The 15,275-nt window shown below is 43.2% G+C and overlaps 1 protein-coding gene across 4 annotated transcripts in view; it reads right to left on the reverse strand.

Moving 5' to 3' along the window:
- Positions 1–15,275, reverse strand: part of LOC112109870 (putative RNA polymerase II subunit B1 CTD phosphatase RPAP2) — a 73,666-nt gene that overhangs the window by 21,655 nt on the left and 36,736 nt on the right. For 2 of the 4 annotated variants that reach the window (XM_024204576.2, XM_024204574.2), the window contains one exon: positions 13,046–13,114. The exons of 1 other annotated variant lie outside the window; for it this stretch is intronic. In XM_024204576.2, the coding sequence (XP_024060344.1) occupies positions 13,046–13,114 (69 nt within the window). Of the gene's footprint in view, positions 1–8,851; positions 9,689–13,045; positions 13,115–15,275 lie in introns of those variants that run through there. One more of the 4 variants, XM_026655390.1, reaches the window with a different exon arrangement.

The raw sequence follows: 15,275 nt of genomic DNA on the forward strand, positions 1-15,275 counted from the left end.
GGGGGGTTGCTCTGTGACTTTGTGGCGGGGGAGGGCAGTTACAGATCTTATGCAGCAGTCCTTATCCTGGATCACAGATCCACGCAGCAGGGGATCTGTAACCCTACCCCCCCTGCCAGAAAGTCACATAGCCGACACATACACACAGTCCCCCCCAGGAGTGCTGGCAGGCTCCATTGACATAACCAGTCCACCAGTGCGGAGCCTGTCATTCCGGGAGTTTAGAAGCATCATTTGCATCAGAACACTGAACCCGCCCCCCGCCACAGTCTGCGTCCCCGGTTTAAAATATTCCCGCGAAAACAGCAATACAGACAACGGTGTTCATTAACAAAATAGAAATGATTTTATTTTTTGGGAAGGGGAAGGCGGTGAAGGGGGTATGTAACTGGAGAGGATAGTCAAAATGAACTGGGTAAAGAAACGGGGGCAGGTTCAGCTTTTCTGTCCACAAACTGAAAAGTCACTGGTTGCCCTGCTCACTCAGGAACCTAGCTTTCAAAGCCTCCCGGATGCACAGGGCGTCCCGCTGGGATCTTCTAATGGCCCGGCTGTCTGGCTGGACGTAATCAGCAGCCAGGCTATTTGCCTCTAGCTCCCACCCCGCCATAAAGGTCTCCCCCTTGCTCTCACACAGATTGTGGAGCACACAGCAAGCTGCAATAACGATGGGGATATTGGTTTCACTGAGATCACAGCGAGTGAGTAAGCTTCTCCATCTCCCTTTGAGACGGCCAAAAGCACACTCCACTACCATTCTGCACTTGCTCAGCCGGTAGTTGAACAGTTCTTTTTCTGTGTCCAGGGCGCCAGTATAGGGCTTCATGAGCCAGGGCATTAGCGGGTAGGCTGGGTCCCCGAGGATGACTGTAGGCATCTCCACATCCCCAAGAGTTATTTTGTGGTCTGGGAAGTAAATACCTTCCTGCAGCCGTCTAAACAGACCAGAGTTCCTGAACACGCGAGCGTCATGAACCTTGCCCGGCCATCCGACGTAGATGTTTGTAAACCGTCCCCGATGGTCCACCAGTGCTTGCAGCACCATTGAAAAGTAGCCCTTTCTATTGATGTACTGGCTGGCCTGGTGGTCCGGTCCCAGGATAGGGATGTGAGTCCCATCGATAGCCCCACCGCAGTTTGGGAATCCCATCGCGGCAAAGCCATCTATGATGACCTGCGCGTTTCCCAGGGTCACTACCTTTGGGAGCAGTACCTTCACGATTGCCTTGGCTACTTGCATGACAACAACCCCCACGGTAGATTTGCCCACACCAAAGTGGTTCGCGACTGACCGGTAGCTGTCCGGCGTTGCAAGCTTCCAGAGGGCTATGGCCACTCGCTTCTGGACAGTGAGGGCTGCTCGCATGCGGGTGTCCTTGCGCTTCAGGGCAGGGGACAGCAACTCACAAAGTTCGAGGAAAGTCCCCTTCCGCATGCGAAAGTTTCGCAGCCACTGGGATTCATCCCAGACCTGAAGCACTATACGGTCCCACCAGTCCGTGCTTGTTTCCCGGGCCCAGAATCGCCGTTCAACAAAATCCACATGCCCCATTGCCAACGTGATGTCCTGGGCGCTGGGGCTCGTGGTTTCTGACAGCTCTGTGCCACTCTCCGACTTCAGGCTCTCACGGCGGTGCCGTAGCCTCCTCGCCCGATTTCTCTGCATCTGCCTCAGAGAAAGGTGTATGATAAGCTGCGAGGTGTTGAGAACGGCCACAAGTGCAGCGATGGTCGCAGCGTGATCCATGATCGCAGTGCTGTGGCGTCCGCGCTGTCACTGACCAGAAAAGTGCGCGAACTGATTTCCCGCCGGCGCTTTCATGGAGGGAGGGAGGGCGTTAGTGACGGACGGATGACGACAAATTTTTTTTACCCAGAAGGCATTGGCGGCTCGACCCAGAATTCCGATGGGCAGCGGGGACTGCGGGAACTGTGGGATAGCTGCCCACAGTGCACCGCTTCCAATATCGACGCTCGCCCCGTTAGTGTGGACTCACAAAGTCGAATTACTGTCCTTAGTGTGTCCTTAGTGTGGACACACACGTTCGACTTTGCAATATCGATTCCACATATTCGATTTAAGTAAAATCGAATTACCCTCGTAGTGTAGACATACCCTAATATGAGAGCTTCCCTCTCATCCTCAATTTGCTTGCTCTAATTGCATTCCTTCTGTCAATAAAAGCCACACACTCTTCTGGATTCCCAACACACTAGAATGGAACTTCCACATTTCTAATTCTTGGCCTTATCCCAGTTGCCCAGAGACACAGTTTGTATACATCATCTTCTTGACAATGACATGTATCCCTTTTCCTCCCCAAAGAGGCAATATTTTCTGCTTGTTTTCATGAATACAAAAAATAAGCACATTTCAAACTGCACCATACACCATGTTACCTTATTTGCTTTCCCATTACTTTAACGTTCTTCACTAGGAACATATCCATTACTGTGCTGGATCAGATCAGTGGTTCATCTAAACTATTAACATATCTCAAAAAGTGGACTGTATCAGATGAATGAGGTGAAGATAGGAAAACCCTCACAATAGATAATTCTGGAATAACGTACCTGTATGTGAAGTCTGTTCCTGACTCCAGGAAATTAGCGGTTGACTTATGTCTTGAAACTTGAGGGTTTGTATTCTACCTGAGGTAACAGTGGATGTTTTTATCAATGTACGTATCTCATCTTTTTTCTAAATCTACTAATTTCTTAGCCTCTGATACCTTGGAGCAGCAACTTCCACAGTTAATTATGAGATGGTGCAAAAAAAAAAAAAAAAAAAGATATTTCCCTTTATCGGTTTTAAAGGTTGATTTTAAATTTCATCTGATGTTTCCTTGTTCCTGTATTATCAGAAAATAAATAGGAGGGGGATAGCTCAGTGGTTTGAGCATTGGCCTGCTAAACCCAGGATTGTGAGTTCAATCCGTGAGGGGGCCATTTAGGGCTCAGGGGCAAAAATCTGTCTGGGGATTGGTCCGGTTTTGAGCCGGGGGTTGGACTAGATGACCTCCTGAGGTCCCTTCCAACCCTGAGAGTCTATGATCTTCTCTATGGCATTCACTATTTTATATGCCTCTGTAAAAATTAAGCAGTTCTAATCCTCTTTCTCCTCTCCAATCAAAGTCTTTTCAGAGATCTAATAATTTCTATAGTCTACCTTTGGACAGCGAAGACTGACAATTATCCATCTTTGCACACTCATTAACCACTAAGTTATACCATCTCCAGGCCTTCAAGCATCCATATCTGCTGGATGAATCTTAAGCTACATTTTTTTCAAGGCCATAATTTTTTTTCTTTTTTTTAAAACATGGGATTTTGCAGCTCTTTGTATTCAGAGACAAATGGAAGGGTTCTTTCTCCTGTTACTGTCCCCGTACACTGGTATGGCAACACTGTTTGCGATAACAGATCTGCGATTCTCAATTGATGTTAAGACAGAGAGCAAACCAAAATCCCAAGGATTAAGTGTTGGCCTTTTAGATAGCCCCAGTTTAGTACCTACTCCTGGGGGAATTTTGCGACACTGCGCGTGCGCAGAATTCATGTCTCCCGCAGATTTCTTTGCTTCCCTGCAGAAAAATGACTTTCTGACAGGGAAGCAAAGGGAAGCTGCAAGAGCAGTCATGCACCATTCTCTAGCTATGCAGGCACATCATTTCAGGCACCCTGAGCAACCAGCGGAGAGGTAAATCACTGCAGGGCTGGGGACACCCCAGCCAGTGGCTGCTACCCTGAGCTGGGATCAGCTGCTAGTCCCCGCTGGGCTGGAGGCAGGAGAGGACGGGACTTCCTCTCCACTGCAAGGAGTGCCAGGGGCTGTGTCAAACCCAGCTCCAGAAACCTCCCCCAGCTGCAGGAAGCCCAGCATCCTCCCCTGCTTCCTGCCCCATCACTCCTCATCTGCAGGGGAAGGGGTCACTATAAGGGGAGCTGCTCCCGCATCCGCCCAACCCCCGTGCATTTGGACTGCCCATACCCAGACACCCCCGCCAAGCCTCACCCTGTACACCCAGAACCCCCCAAGCCCTCCATACCCGAACCCCACCCCACTGAACCTCAACCCCTGCATCTGCAGCCCCCTTCACCCAGACTCCATGCCTCCGGACTCCCACCCCTGCACTGACCACCCCTCACTGAGCTCCCTGCACTCAAACCCCCACCCTGAAGAGCCCCACTGCCCTGCACCACCCTGAGCCCCCAGGTCCAGACTCCCATGCCACTGACCCCAAACTAGCTGCACCAAGACCCCCATCCTACTAAGCTCCACTCCCCCAGCACCCAGGCCCCCATGCTGAGTGCCCCATACCCACACCGCTGAGCCCCAGCCACCTTCACCTGGAAGCCCCTGCAAAATCCCATTGCCTCCGCACTTGGAACCCGCCCCCCAACGAGCCTCTGTGCATCCAGATCCCACCACACCGAGACCCCTCACTGAGCTGCCTGCACCCAGATTGTCCCACACAGAATCCTCTCATCCCACACCTGGATCCCCCCACACCGAGTCCCTCCACACTTGAATCCTGCCTGGGAGAACCTGCCTGCCCCACACCTGGAGCGCCTGGTGCAGAGCCCCAGGGTGCTCCTGGGGCACGCCCAGGCCTTGAGCTGTGTCAAGGTCAGGTGCAGCCTCACCACTGAGTCCGTGTCCTGGGGATGGGGGAGCTGCAGGGTGATCACCCATCTTCGTGGAACCAGTGGCTTGTGCTCCCCACTGCCAGGCTGGAGCCTCTGCATTTATTTATTGACAAATAAAACTTGCAGAATTTTAAAATATTGTGCGTAGACTTTTTAATTTTTTGGCGCAGAATGCCCTCAGGAGTAAGTACCTGAGATCATACTGAGTTTTAGCTCCACCAGTAACAACAGAGAACCATAAGGACTGGACTGGTAGTGCAGGTCTTCCAAAGTTATCTATCATCTTAGGCCTTCTCTACACGCAAAAGTTGTACGGCTTTAACTATACCAGTATACAACCCCATTAGCGTCAACACAGCTATACCGGCGCAGCTTATTCCAGCTATAGAGGTTTAACTGAATCCTCTAAGGGTTGTACCAGTACAAGTATTTTGATTTAAGGGAAAAAAAAACAAAACAAACAAACAAACAAAAAACCACACCCCTAACTGAAATAATTATGCAGGTACAATGTGTCTGTGCAGACCAGGCTTTCAGCAACCTTTCTGAATTCTCTCAAGCGTAGCTTTCCACCTGCTTCAGAAACAATGGGACAATTCAACACAGATTTACACCCTGTGAAATCTCACTCAAGTCAGTGGAACTGCACAGGGTATGTCACCAATGAATTCGGACCATTCTTTAGAAAGTTTACTGAGATAAAATTAAAGCTTTGAATGTAAAAGATTGTGATAAAAGAATAAAAGTGTTATTTGTCTAACAGATGGCCTATGTTTCATGATAAAAATGTTTGCATTTAATGTATAAAGATTACCTATTAATAAGGAAGCAGGTATATTTTCAAAGGGACGTTTCCATCACAAATAAAGCTAGTACTTTGTAATTCACTCTGTGATGATATATATTACAATTAGGTTTGCTCAGTGGGTGAACCCAAAGTAATTTCAACGCCAAGACTTTATGTCTAAATCCTGTTGCTAACAACCCTACTGAGCTACTAAATATACTGTATTACGTGCAACATCATCAACATCTTGCTTTTCTTCAGAATCACCCTGATACAGTCAACTTATTTCTTTCTTTACAAAGGTGCAGGAAAGACTTTTGAGTCTTGTAGAAGCAAACTTTTTGATTTATTCCTGGGCTATTACGCATACTAATGTGTGTGTGGTGCAAGGAGAAGGAAAGTAAAACTAAAAAGTAGACACTCTTAATTAAATGAATCAAATATATTTTTAATAATTAAAATTTAAAGTTTCTGAACTATTAACTCCTATATATTTTATATAGTAAGTTATATATAAGTAAGGCTGGATCGTTTTTCACCCGTGTGTCCAGGGCTCAACTGTGGCATGAGATTCAAAATGATGTGAAGTGTGTTGACACAACTCTTTCCCCAACGGATGAAAGTCAACATGACAAAACTACCTTCCTTAATGTGTGCTATCCTTAGGAGAGGGCAAGGGCTGGAGTTGGTGTGAAAATCAGAGCTACATCTTATTCATACAAAGGGCAGAAATGAGGTGGTGGGGGAAGCACTATCGCTTCCCAGCTGTATTTGTGGCTTCTGGATTCAAAATAAAAGGGAGTGTGTGTGGGGGAAGGCAGGGAATGAACTAAATAAATGTAAGTTTCCATGAGGTTACTCCCTCCAGAAGCTCCAAAACATGTGTTTATCAATGGAAAAAAATCCCAGTATTTCTATTGACTTGTGTATTTTCCTCCTATCTTATTGGTATTTTGGATTTTTGGGGTAGGCAAGGAGGAGGGCAAAGTAACGGCCAGATTGTGCCTGGCCATTCACAGGGCCAAGGACTAGAAAACATTCCATTTCTTTGCGCACAATGCCCACACCCTTCAAAACTGAGGCTGATGGCACTTCTTACACTACTATACATATATAAACAGAAACACATGGACTCTTCCCACATAACCTCACAGGTGCAAGACACCTGAAAGGGGGCCATCACCCCAGTCTCCTCCTACATAGGGAAGTAGATGTGGCAGGTATGCAAGACAGTGAATGCTCATCCTGTGCAACAAGGGACTCTGGGAAGCATTATATGTTGGTGCTCCCTATTAGTGATGAGGCTAAAGACTGTAATTTAGTTTTAAAGTAGTGGTGAACTTCTTCATACTCGGTAAGATGTGCAGGTGGTGACTGCACTAGGCAATTACAAAATTACTGTACTGCATACATTTCCCAAGTAGCTTCTGAATGGTGCTAGGAGGAAGTACAGTATCATACAGTAAATACTAGATTTATACTAATAAGCTGACTAAGCAGAATTGAGTATGCTTAAAAAATAAGTGCGAAATCTTGCTGTTTAGCAGAAAACTTCATTTGCACTTTAACATTCATAGAATCATAGGACTGGAAGGGACCTCGAGAAGTCATCTAGTCCAGTCCCCTGCACTCATGGCAGGACTAAGTATTATCTAGACCATCCCTGACAGGTGTTTGTCTTACCTGCTCTTAATAACCCTCAATGATGGAGATTCCACAACCTCCCTTGGCAATTTATTCCAGTGCTTAACCACCCTGACAGTTAGGATGTTTTTCCTGATGTCCAACCTAAACCTCCCTTGCAGCAATTTAAGCCCATTGCTTCTTGTCCTATCCTCAGTGGTTAAAAAGAACAATGTTTCTCCCTCCTCCTTGTAACAACCTTTTATGTACACCTCTACCCGATATAATGCGACCCGATATAACATGAATTCTGATATAACGCGGTAAAGCAGTGCTCCGGGGGGGGCGGGGCTGCGCACTCCGGCGGATCAAAGCAAGTTTATAACACGGTAAGATTTTTTGGCTCCCGAGGACAGCGTTATATCGAGGTAGAGGTGTACCTGAAAACTATCATCATGTCTCCTCTCAGTCTTCTCTTTTCCAGACTAAGCAAACCCAAATTTTTCAATCTTCCTTCATAGGTCATGTTTTCTAGACCTTTAATCATTTTTGTTGCTCTTCTCAGGACTTTCTCCAATTTGTCCACATCTTTCCTGAAATGTGGCGCCCAGAACTGGACACAATACTCCAGTTGAGGCCTAATCAGTGTGGAGCAGAGTGGAAGAATTACTTCTCATGTCTTGCTTACAACACTGCTGCTAATACATCCCAGAATGATGTTTGCTTTTTTTTGCAACAGTGTTACACTGTTGACTCATATTTGGCTTGTGGTCCACTATGACCCCGAGATCCCTTTCCACAGTACTCCTTCCTAGGCAGTCATTCCCCACTTTGTATGTGTGCAACTGATTGTTCCTTCCTAAGTGGAGTACTTTGCATTTGTCCTTATTGAATTTCATCCTATTTACTTCAAACCATTTCTGAACATTCATGATCTATTAATCAAAAACATGAGAAAAATGGAAGAAAGTATAATCTTGCTTAGTGTAACTTGGGTGAAAGTTGGATTCTTTGCATTTTAAATTATAAAGTGGAATGCGACTCAAAAAATAACTCTGTAAAGATGGCACTGTGGATCCATAACTGTCATGAACTCCAGATCAGTGATACTCAGACCTCAGTGATTCATGAGCCAAATTAGCGATCAACATTACCCAAAAGAGCCACAGAAGCATGAATTCATTGTTTCATTTACTATCTATCTACCTACCATTCTCACAGCAAAATGACTGACCAAGTATTCTACAATTGGTAATAACACAGTAAAAGCATCCTGACTGGTTGGTAACTAAATCACAGAGTGTTTTAATATCATGTGCTGCAAAGATGCATTAAAGAGCCACTTGAGCTCCCAAGCCTAAGTTTGAGTATCACTGCTCCAGACCATATGGGTTCATTTTACAAGTAAAAATGAAGATTTTTCTAACTGCTGGTGCTGCAAACTCATTTTGGGATTAGAAAAATATTCAGCTTGTGTTCTATGTGTAATAAAGAAAGATTTTCCAGCTGAAATTTGGCTCAATACCTATCAATAGAATTGATAGCCAAAATAGCATCCACCTGACTCGCTCTGAGATGTGTTGTCTCTGTTAGGGTAACAGGAATAAAAGCTTATTTTAGTTATTAAACTAAATAGACATAACTGACTATATAGACATGACAGAAAGGAAGCAGATCTGTGAAGTAAGAGTGACATTTTCACATTGTTACTTTGCAGAGTAAACTCACATCCAATATATTTTTACAATCAGTATAGGTCTATTTAATTCTCACATATCAAGAATGCAACATTTAGCATAAACACATGCAACAGAAATTTCTGAAAAGGCAAATTCCTCTTGAAACGATTTAGAGAGATTTCTTTATGCCTTTTCTTTCGAGCAATAGGTATGCTATAAATATTGTCTGTGAACTAAAAACAATCACTTGTATCCAGATTCTTCAGTCCCTGCATTGTCATCTCTGAGACTAAACCTCTAGAGTACATCTCCACATGACACATTTACCTAAAGTGGCTGCACATGTCTAACGTAGGCTTTTGTTTAGTGATCATGGTCGTTTTGAGTTTGTTTAAATACTGAATCCTAATGCTTACCCACTAATCCCAGGACGTTTTGAAATGCTCTCAAGCTTTTAGAGGGAAAAACTGTTGCATGGACTTTGCAGATGAAACTGACCACAGTTCACTGGAACCAGCCAGTTCAGATAAATAAAATGAAAGCAGACATTTCTTGTGAATATCTTGAAAGCTTTTCCATTAGACCGTATCAGGGGTATACAATCTTCCCTACCTTCCGATTTCCTCTTTCTTTAAATACTGTGTATATATAAATTTATCTGCTTCATTTGATATCAAGCAAAGATCTTTGGGGGAAAGCTATATCTTCCAGTACTTTGTTTTATACTGCATTATATCACAGATATTACTATAATATCAAATGTAAACTCTAAACATTCCTAAAAGGAGTGTCTGCAAACCACCACCACTGAACTTACAAAACTAATTAGCAAGCGAATAAAGCATTTGGTCTGTGCATCATTTTAAAGTTGTTCCCGCTCCATGCCAGGCTTTGGTGCAGTATTCAGTAATATTTGGGTAAGCCTCTTCACTGGATGTCAAAGGGCAGTCTAGGAAAGCACAGTATATAATATGGCAAATGAGAATATATTGAACAGATAGATAGAAATGCCTCAGGTTAGATTTTCATTAAGGGCTCAGATTGGACATTAATTTTTGATATCATGATCATTTGGACTGTGTTAATCTGGATGTTCTCTGGACAGGTAGCTCTACTACCTTAATAGCCTATATTTTATACATAAAGAAAACCTATGTATTACACACACACCTTGCTAAGGAAATGAAGGAAAATTTTGTGCCATGGTAATACAAACTATTAAGCAGTAATCACATCCTGCTAAATTTGAGACATCACTAATGGTAATAGTAACCTTGGCCAGCAGCAAAGCAGGGAGTTCACAGACACAAAAGTATCCAGGGTACTATGAAAATGCACTGGGAAGTTTTCTCAATATCATTCTCCAGCACATAACACCCATATGTGACAAGAAAGTGATGAGTCACGGTATCTGTGCCTAAGAAGAGGGGTGCAAGCGAAGTCTGACACAGTTGCTACCTTTTTAAAAAACAAAACACCTTAGGTCCTCAAATCAGAGAGAGGCTACTTGTTTGTCATGTCTCCTTGAATTGGAAAATGAAACAGGTGGATTATTATGATGTGTAGCCCTTAAATCGCATTGCTCACTCCTTCATTCTAGCCCATGTTCTTATCACCTCTGATCCCCCAGGTTATTCGTACATTAGGCGCTTCCATCATATCACCTTTCAGCCAAGCTGGGGAGATGTGCAATTAGCTTCTTTTCAAGTTGTTGCTTACGCTACCCCATTGTTTGGCTCTAGGAATAACACAGCCACCACCCATCCCTGGGGCCAGATCATGCCCTGTTGATACTTGCACATGCGGAAGAGGCCCTCCTTATCTCCCTCTGTCAAAGAGGCAAGTGAAAGTGGTTTCAAACATCTTTTGACCCAGACCCCACAGAAAGCTCTTTGTGGGGGTCCATGGTGACCATCAGTCTGCTGTTGACAAGCATCATCCCCCTCTAGACCTCATGGAACCTTCAGGAGAGTTAATCCAGCCTAAAGCTTTTCTGTGGAGCCACTCCATGCTATGGAATTCCTCTTCAGGAGCAGGAGCAGGAGCAGCCTGAGAAACAGCACTACCAGGGAGCCGGGTTAGGAGCTAAGGAGCAGATATATAGGACCTCCATCTGGATGTTCCTGGCCTCCACTAAGCCATGGTTCTGAAGGCTGAACTCCCTTTACTTTCCAGAAGTGAATCAATACTCTCTCTCCAGATAGAGGAAGTGGGAGGAAATTCTTCAAGGGAACCCTCAAGTTTTCCTTCCCTCTCTGCACTCCTGTCTCCACAGGAGGAGGTAATTGGGCTATTGTTTAGAAACCAAAGACCATCACTTCTGTAACAAACGTGGTGCCCATTCTGGATTCCACTGAAGCCAATGGAAGTTTTCTTGCTTTCACTGGAATAAGATTAAGAATATTCTCTAGTCTCCACTATTTTATGGCCCAATTCTGAAGCCTTTTTCTCAGGACTGGGCCCTTAGAAAGCAGAAGTAAGACAGCTCCTATTCTGAGCCTGTGGCTTTGTAGAAAAGACTGCCCGCTACTGCATCTTTTGCTTGGCTACATTTTAAAGCAACTGTAAAACTGCAATTAGGTTTGCAAACATTTATAGCTCATTATTAATACTATGTGTAGCAGATGACCAAAGACACACATTTTACTTGTGAACAAAATAGTCATTTCACTGAATGTAAAGAAACTGCCTGAAAAATTCATAAGATCTGTTTCACAAATTACCAATTCAACCATAAGAGTGTATAGTAAAAATGACAAAAGATTTGTTCTTACAGTTGATAAAAAATTTATACCAAGGCATTCAAGTAAAGTTACTTTCTGTGTTCTGATTTAATGAATCATTTGAGCAGTATCTGGCTGGGTGACACAGATGTAGGGCTCGCTGAAGCCTACTCTAATGCCTACTGGTATAGCCTTCCTTGGGACAGTAAAGCCAGAACAATGTGTCAGACTGAAGTAATATCAAAGAAAGTAAGTGCAGTACCGGGGACGCTATGAGGTTGGCCCACAACACTTCTTGACCTGTGAATGTCTGGTAAGTACTTCTCTGTCCTACAGGCTCCAGTGACCCGGGAAGCCCAAAAGAAGAAGCAGCAGTGCGGTAATAAACAGTCTCTGCAATAAGATTTTTGCAATCTTGTAATTCAAGCTGAAAGACATACAAAGATTGCTTGATGGTTTTAACCCTACTGAAAGGCAGAGTCTGACACTGTGTGAAACCACCAGTGATTTCTTAAAAGGTGAACTAATGTTAAATGTTTAATATGAATTTGTGAAAAGAACTGCCTGTTTTAGAACAGTGAAACCTTTACATTTTGCCTTTATTTAACTTTAAACCTGTACACTAATTTGGAGAATAAAAATGGGGAAAGTTACTTAATGTATTCACTATAGTTTGCGTTGTTTATGACTTCAGAATTATGTTGAAAAGAAGTATGTAAAAATCAGGCTTATGATTAAGAAAAAAACTGCTGAAGACCAGATCTCACCTCATGCAAACTAAAATGATGTAGGAGTCTAGACATTTTAAATGGTTTAAGTATGTTTAAATGCAGATTGGGGATGTTTAATTAAATATCCCAGTCCGAATGTGTCTGAATAAGTTATGGTTGCAAAATGAGAATTTTTCTATCTCAAAACACAAGTTTATTCAACAGTGTGTTGAAAAGTAATTTGGGTATATAATTTTTTAAATGTACTGCCTATTTTCAAGTAAAAACAAATGAATTCCTGCTGTAGAGAAAAATGAATTATTTAAGAAAGGCAAGAACACCCTAAAATTACTATGTAATAGAAAGTATCCTTTAGTATTTTCCACTGTGTTTTCTTCCATTCTAAAAGTTTTTCAAAAAAAGTCTATTATTGAATATGTAATATCTATTATAATACACAAAGGCTAAGTTTTATAGGTTACACAACAGATAACTGGATCAAAATATAACAAAGCCTCTGCTGTAAAGTACTATATATCAGAGAGAAAATGAATGTTTTGAAGAGCTGAGTGAAAAGAGAAGTATTGCCTAAAAAATCGCCACAACACTGACCTGAGGTCTGTACGATTTAGTATTTTTTAAGCAAGCTGTAAATTTTCAAATGATTGTTATTGAAAACCTGACAGCTACAAAACTGCTGGCAAAAGAAACACTGTTGAATTTATGTGAATAAACCTGTGTATAGTGCCTAGCATAGTTAATCAGATTTAAAGAAAAACACCCTTATATTTTATATAATTTTTCTAATCCTTAGAATTATGTCACCTCTTGATAAATGTCATATCCGTTATTTAGAATAATTGCAGTACTTACGCTGATAACAACACAACAGCAATTAGGGTCCATTCCGGCATTTTGTGAATAATATTTGTATTTGTTAACCTGAAAAATAATAAGGGCAACATCAAAAATTGTATGTTTTAGAACACAAATAAGATCAGAATAGTTGAAACTTATTATTAAGCAAGAATAAGGGGCTGGGTTTTAAGGCCTGATTTTGAGAAATGGTGAGTACCTGCAAGACCCATTGAATTGTGTGCTAGTATATTTATATCCAAGTATCCTTAAAAGAAGATTTTCAAACTCCTTCCTATTTATAGATACCCACAATGAGATCAGATTTTGGTCCCTGTTACAGCAGTGTTAAAGTAGAGTAAGTCTATGGAATTCAGTGGAATTTCTCCAGATTTACACTGGAGTAGCTAATATCAGAATCTGGTTCTGATATTATATTTTTAACAATATTGCACAATATCTAGGTATTTTAAATTTTTGGCCTTCATCACCCTCTTATATCAGCAACTCACAAATAGTAAGAACACCCCTCTTTCTTTTCTACATCTGTTGTAATAGCTTGAAAGGTAGCAGAATTCCTCCTCCCACTCACTCATGGCTCCTATGCATGAGTGGTCTGTGAGGGGGGAGGGGGGGGGAAATAAAAAAAGCTCAGTCAAAGAAACAGAATTTGTATTTAGTTCAGAATTCAGTGAGGTCCAAGGTCATTCTTATTTCCAGAGAGAGAGAGTTCAGAAGCCTAGGTCCCATACCAGCAAAAGTTCTGTCTCCAATACTCCATATCTCCCCCTACTGATCAAGTTTCATGTTTCACATCTAGAGTAGCTGTCAACAGAGGTCATGGTTGCAAAGGGATATACAGGTTTCCACATAGCTAAGGCCAATCACTTGGTGATCTCTGAATATCAAGACAGAGTCTTTGTACTATACTCTATTCAATGAAGAGAAAGTGCAGAGAGCAGAGCACAGGAATGATCATAGAATCTCATGGTTGGAAGGGACCTCAGGAGGTCATCTAGTCCAACCCCCTGCTCAAAGAAGGACCAATTCCCAACTAAATCATCCCAGCCAGGGCTTTGTCAAGCCTGACCTTAAAAACCTCTAAGGAAGGAGATTCCACCACCTCCCTGGGTAACCCATTCCAGTGCTTCACCACCCTCCTAGTGAAAAAGTTTTTCCTAATATCCAACCTAAACCTCCCACACTGCAACTTGAGACCATTACTCCTTGTTCTGTCATCTGGTACCACTGAGAACAGTCTAGATCCATCCTCTTTGGAACCCCCTTTCAGGTAGTTGAAAGCAGCTATCAAATCCCCCCTCATTCTTCTCTTCTACAGACTAAACAAACCCAGTTCCCTCAGCCTCTCCTCATAAGTCATGTGCTCCAGCCCCCTAATCATTTTTGTTGCCCTCTGCTGGACTCTTTCCAATTTTTCCACATCCTTCTTGTAGTGTGGGGCCCAAAACTGGACACAGTACTCCAGATGAGGCCTCACCAATGTTGAATAGAGGGGAATGATCACATCCCTCAATCTGCTAGCAATGCCCCTACTTATACAGCCCAAAATGCCATTAGCCTTCTTGGCAACAAGGGCACACTGTTGACTCATATCCAGCTTCTTGTCCACTGTAACCCCTAGGTCCTTCTCTGTAGAACTGCTGCCTAGCCATTCGGTCCCTAGTCTGTAACAGTGAATGGGATTCTTCCGTCGTAAGTGCAGGACTCTGCATTTGTCTGTGTTGAACCTCATCAGGTTTCTTTTGGCCCATTCCTCTAATTTGTCTAGGTTCCTCTGTATCCTATCCTTACCCTCCAGCATATCTACCACTCCTCCCAGTTTAGTGTCACTTGCAAACTTACTGAGAGCGCAGTCCACGCCATCCTCCAGATCATTAATGAAGATATTGAACAAAACCGGCCCCAGGACTGACCCTTGGGGCACTCCGCTTAAAACCGGCTGCCAACTAGACATTGATCACTACCCGTTGAGTCCGACGATCTAGCCAGCTTTCTATCCACTTTATAGTCCATTTATCCAGCCCATACTTCTTTAACTTGCCGGCAAGAATACTGTGGGAGACCATATCAAAAGCTTTGCTAAAGTCAAATAACACATCCACTGCTTTCCCCTCATCCACAGAGCCAGTTATCTCCTCATAGAAGGCAATTAGGTTAGTCAGGCATGACTTGCCCTTGGTGAATCCTGATCACTTTCCTCTCCTCTAAGTGCTTCAGAATTGATTCC

The sequence above is a fragment of the Terrapene carolina genome, unplaced genomic scaffold (genome assembly GCF_002925995.2).
Source record: "Terrapene carolina triunguis isolate 2854851 unplaced genomic scaffold, T_m_triunguis-2.0 Scaffold210, whole genome shotgun sequence".
Lineage (NCBI taxonomy): Eukaryota > Metazoa > Chordata > Testudines > Emydidae > Terrapene > Terrapene triunguis.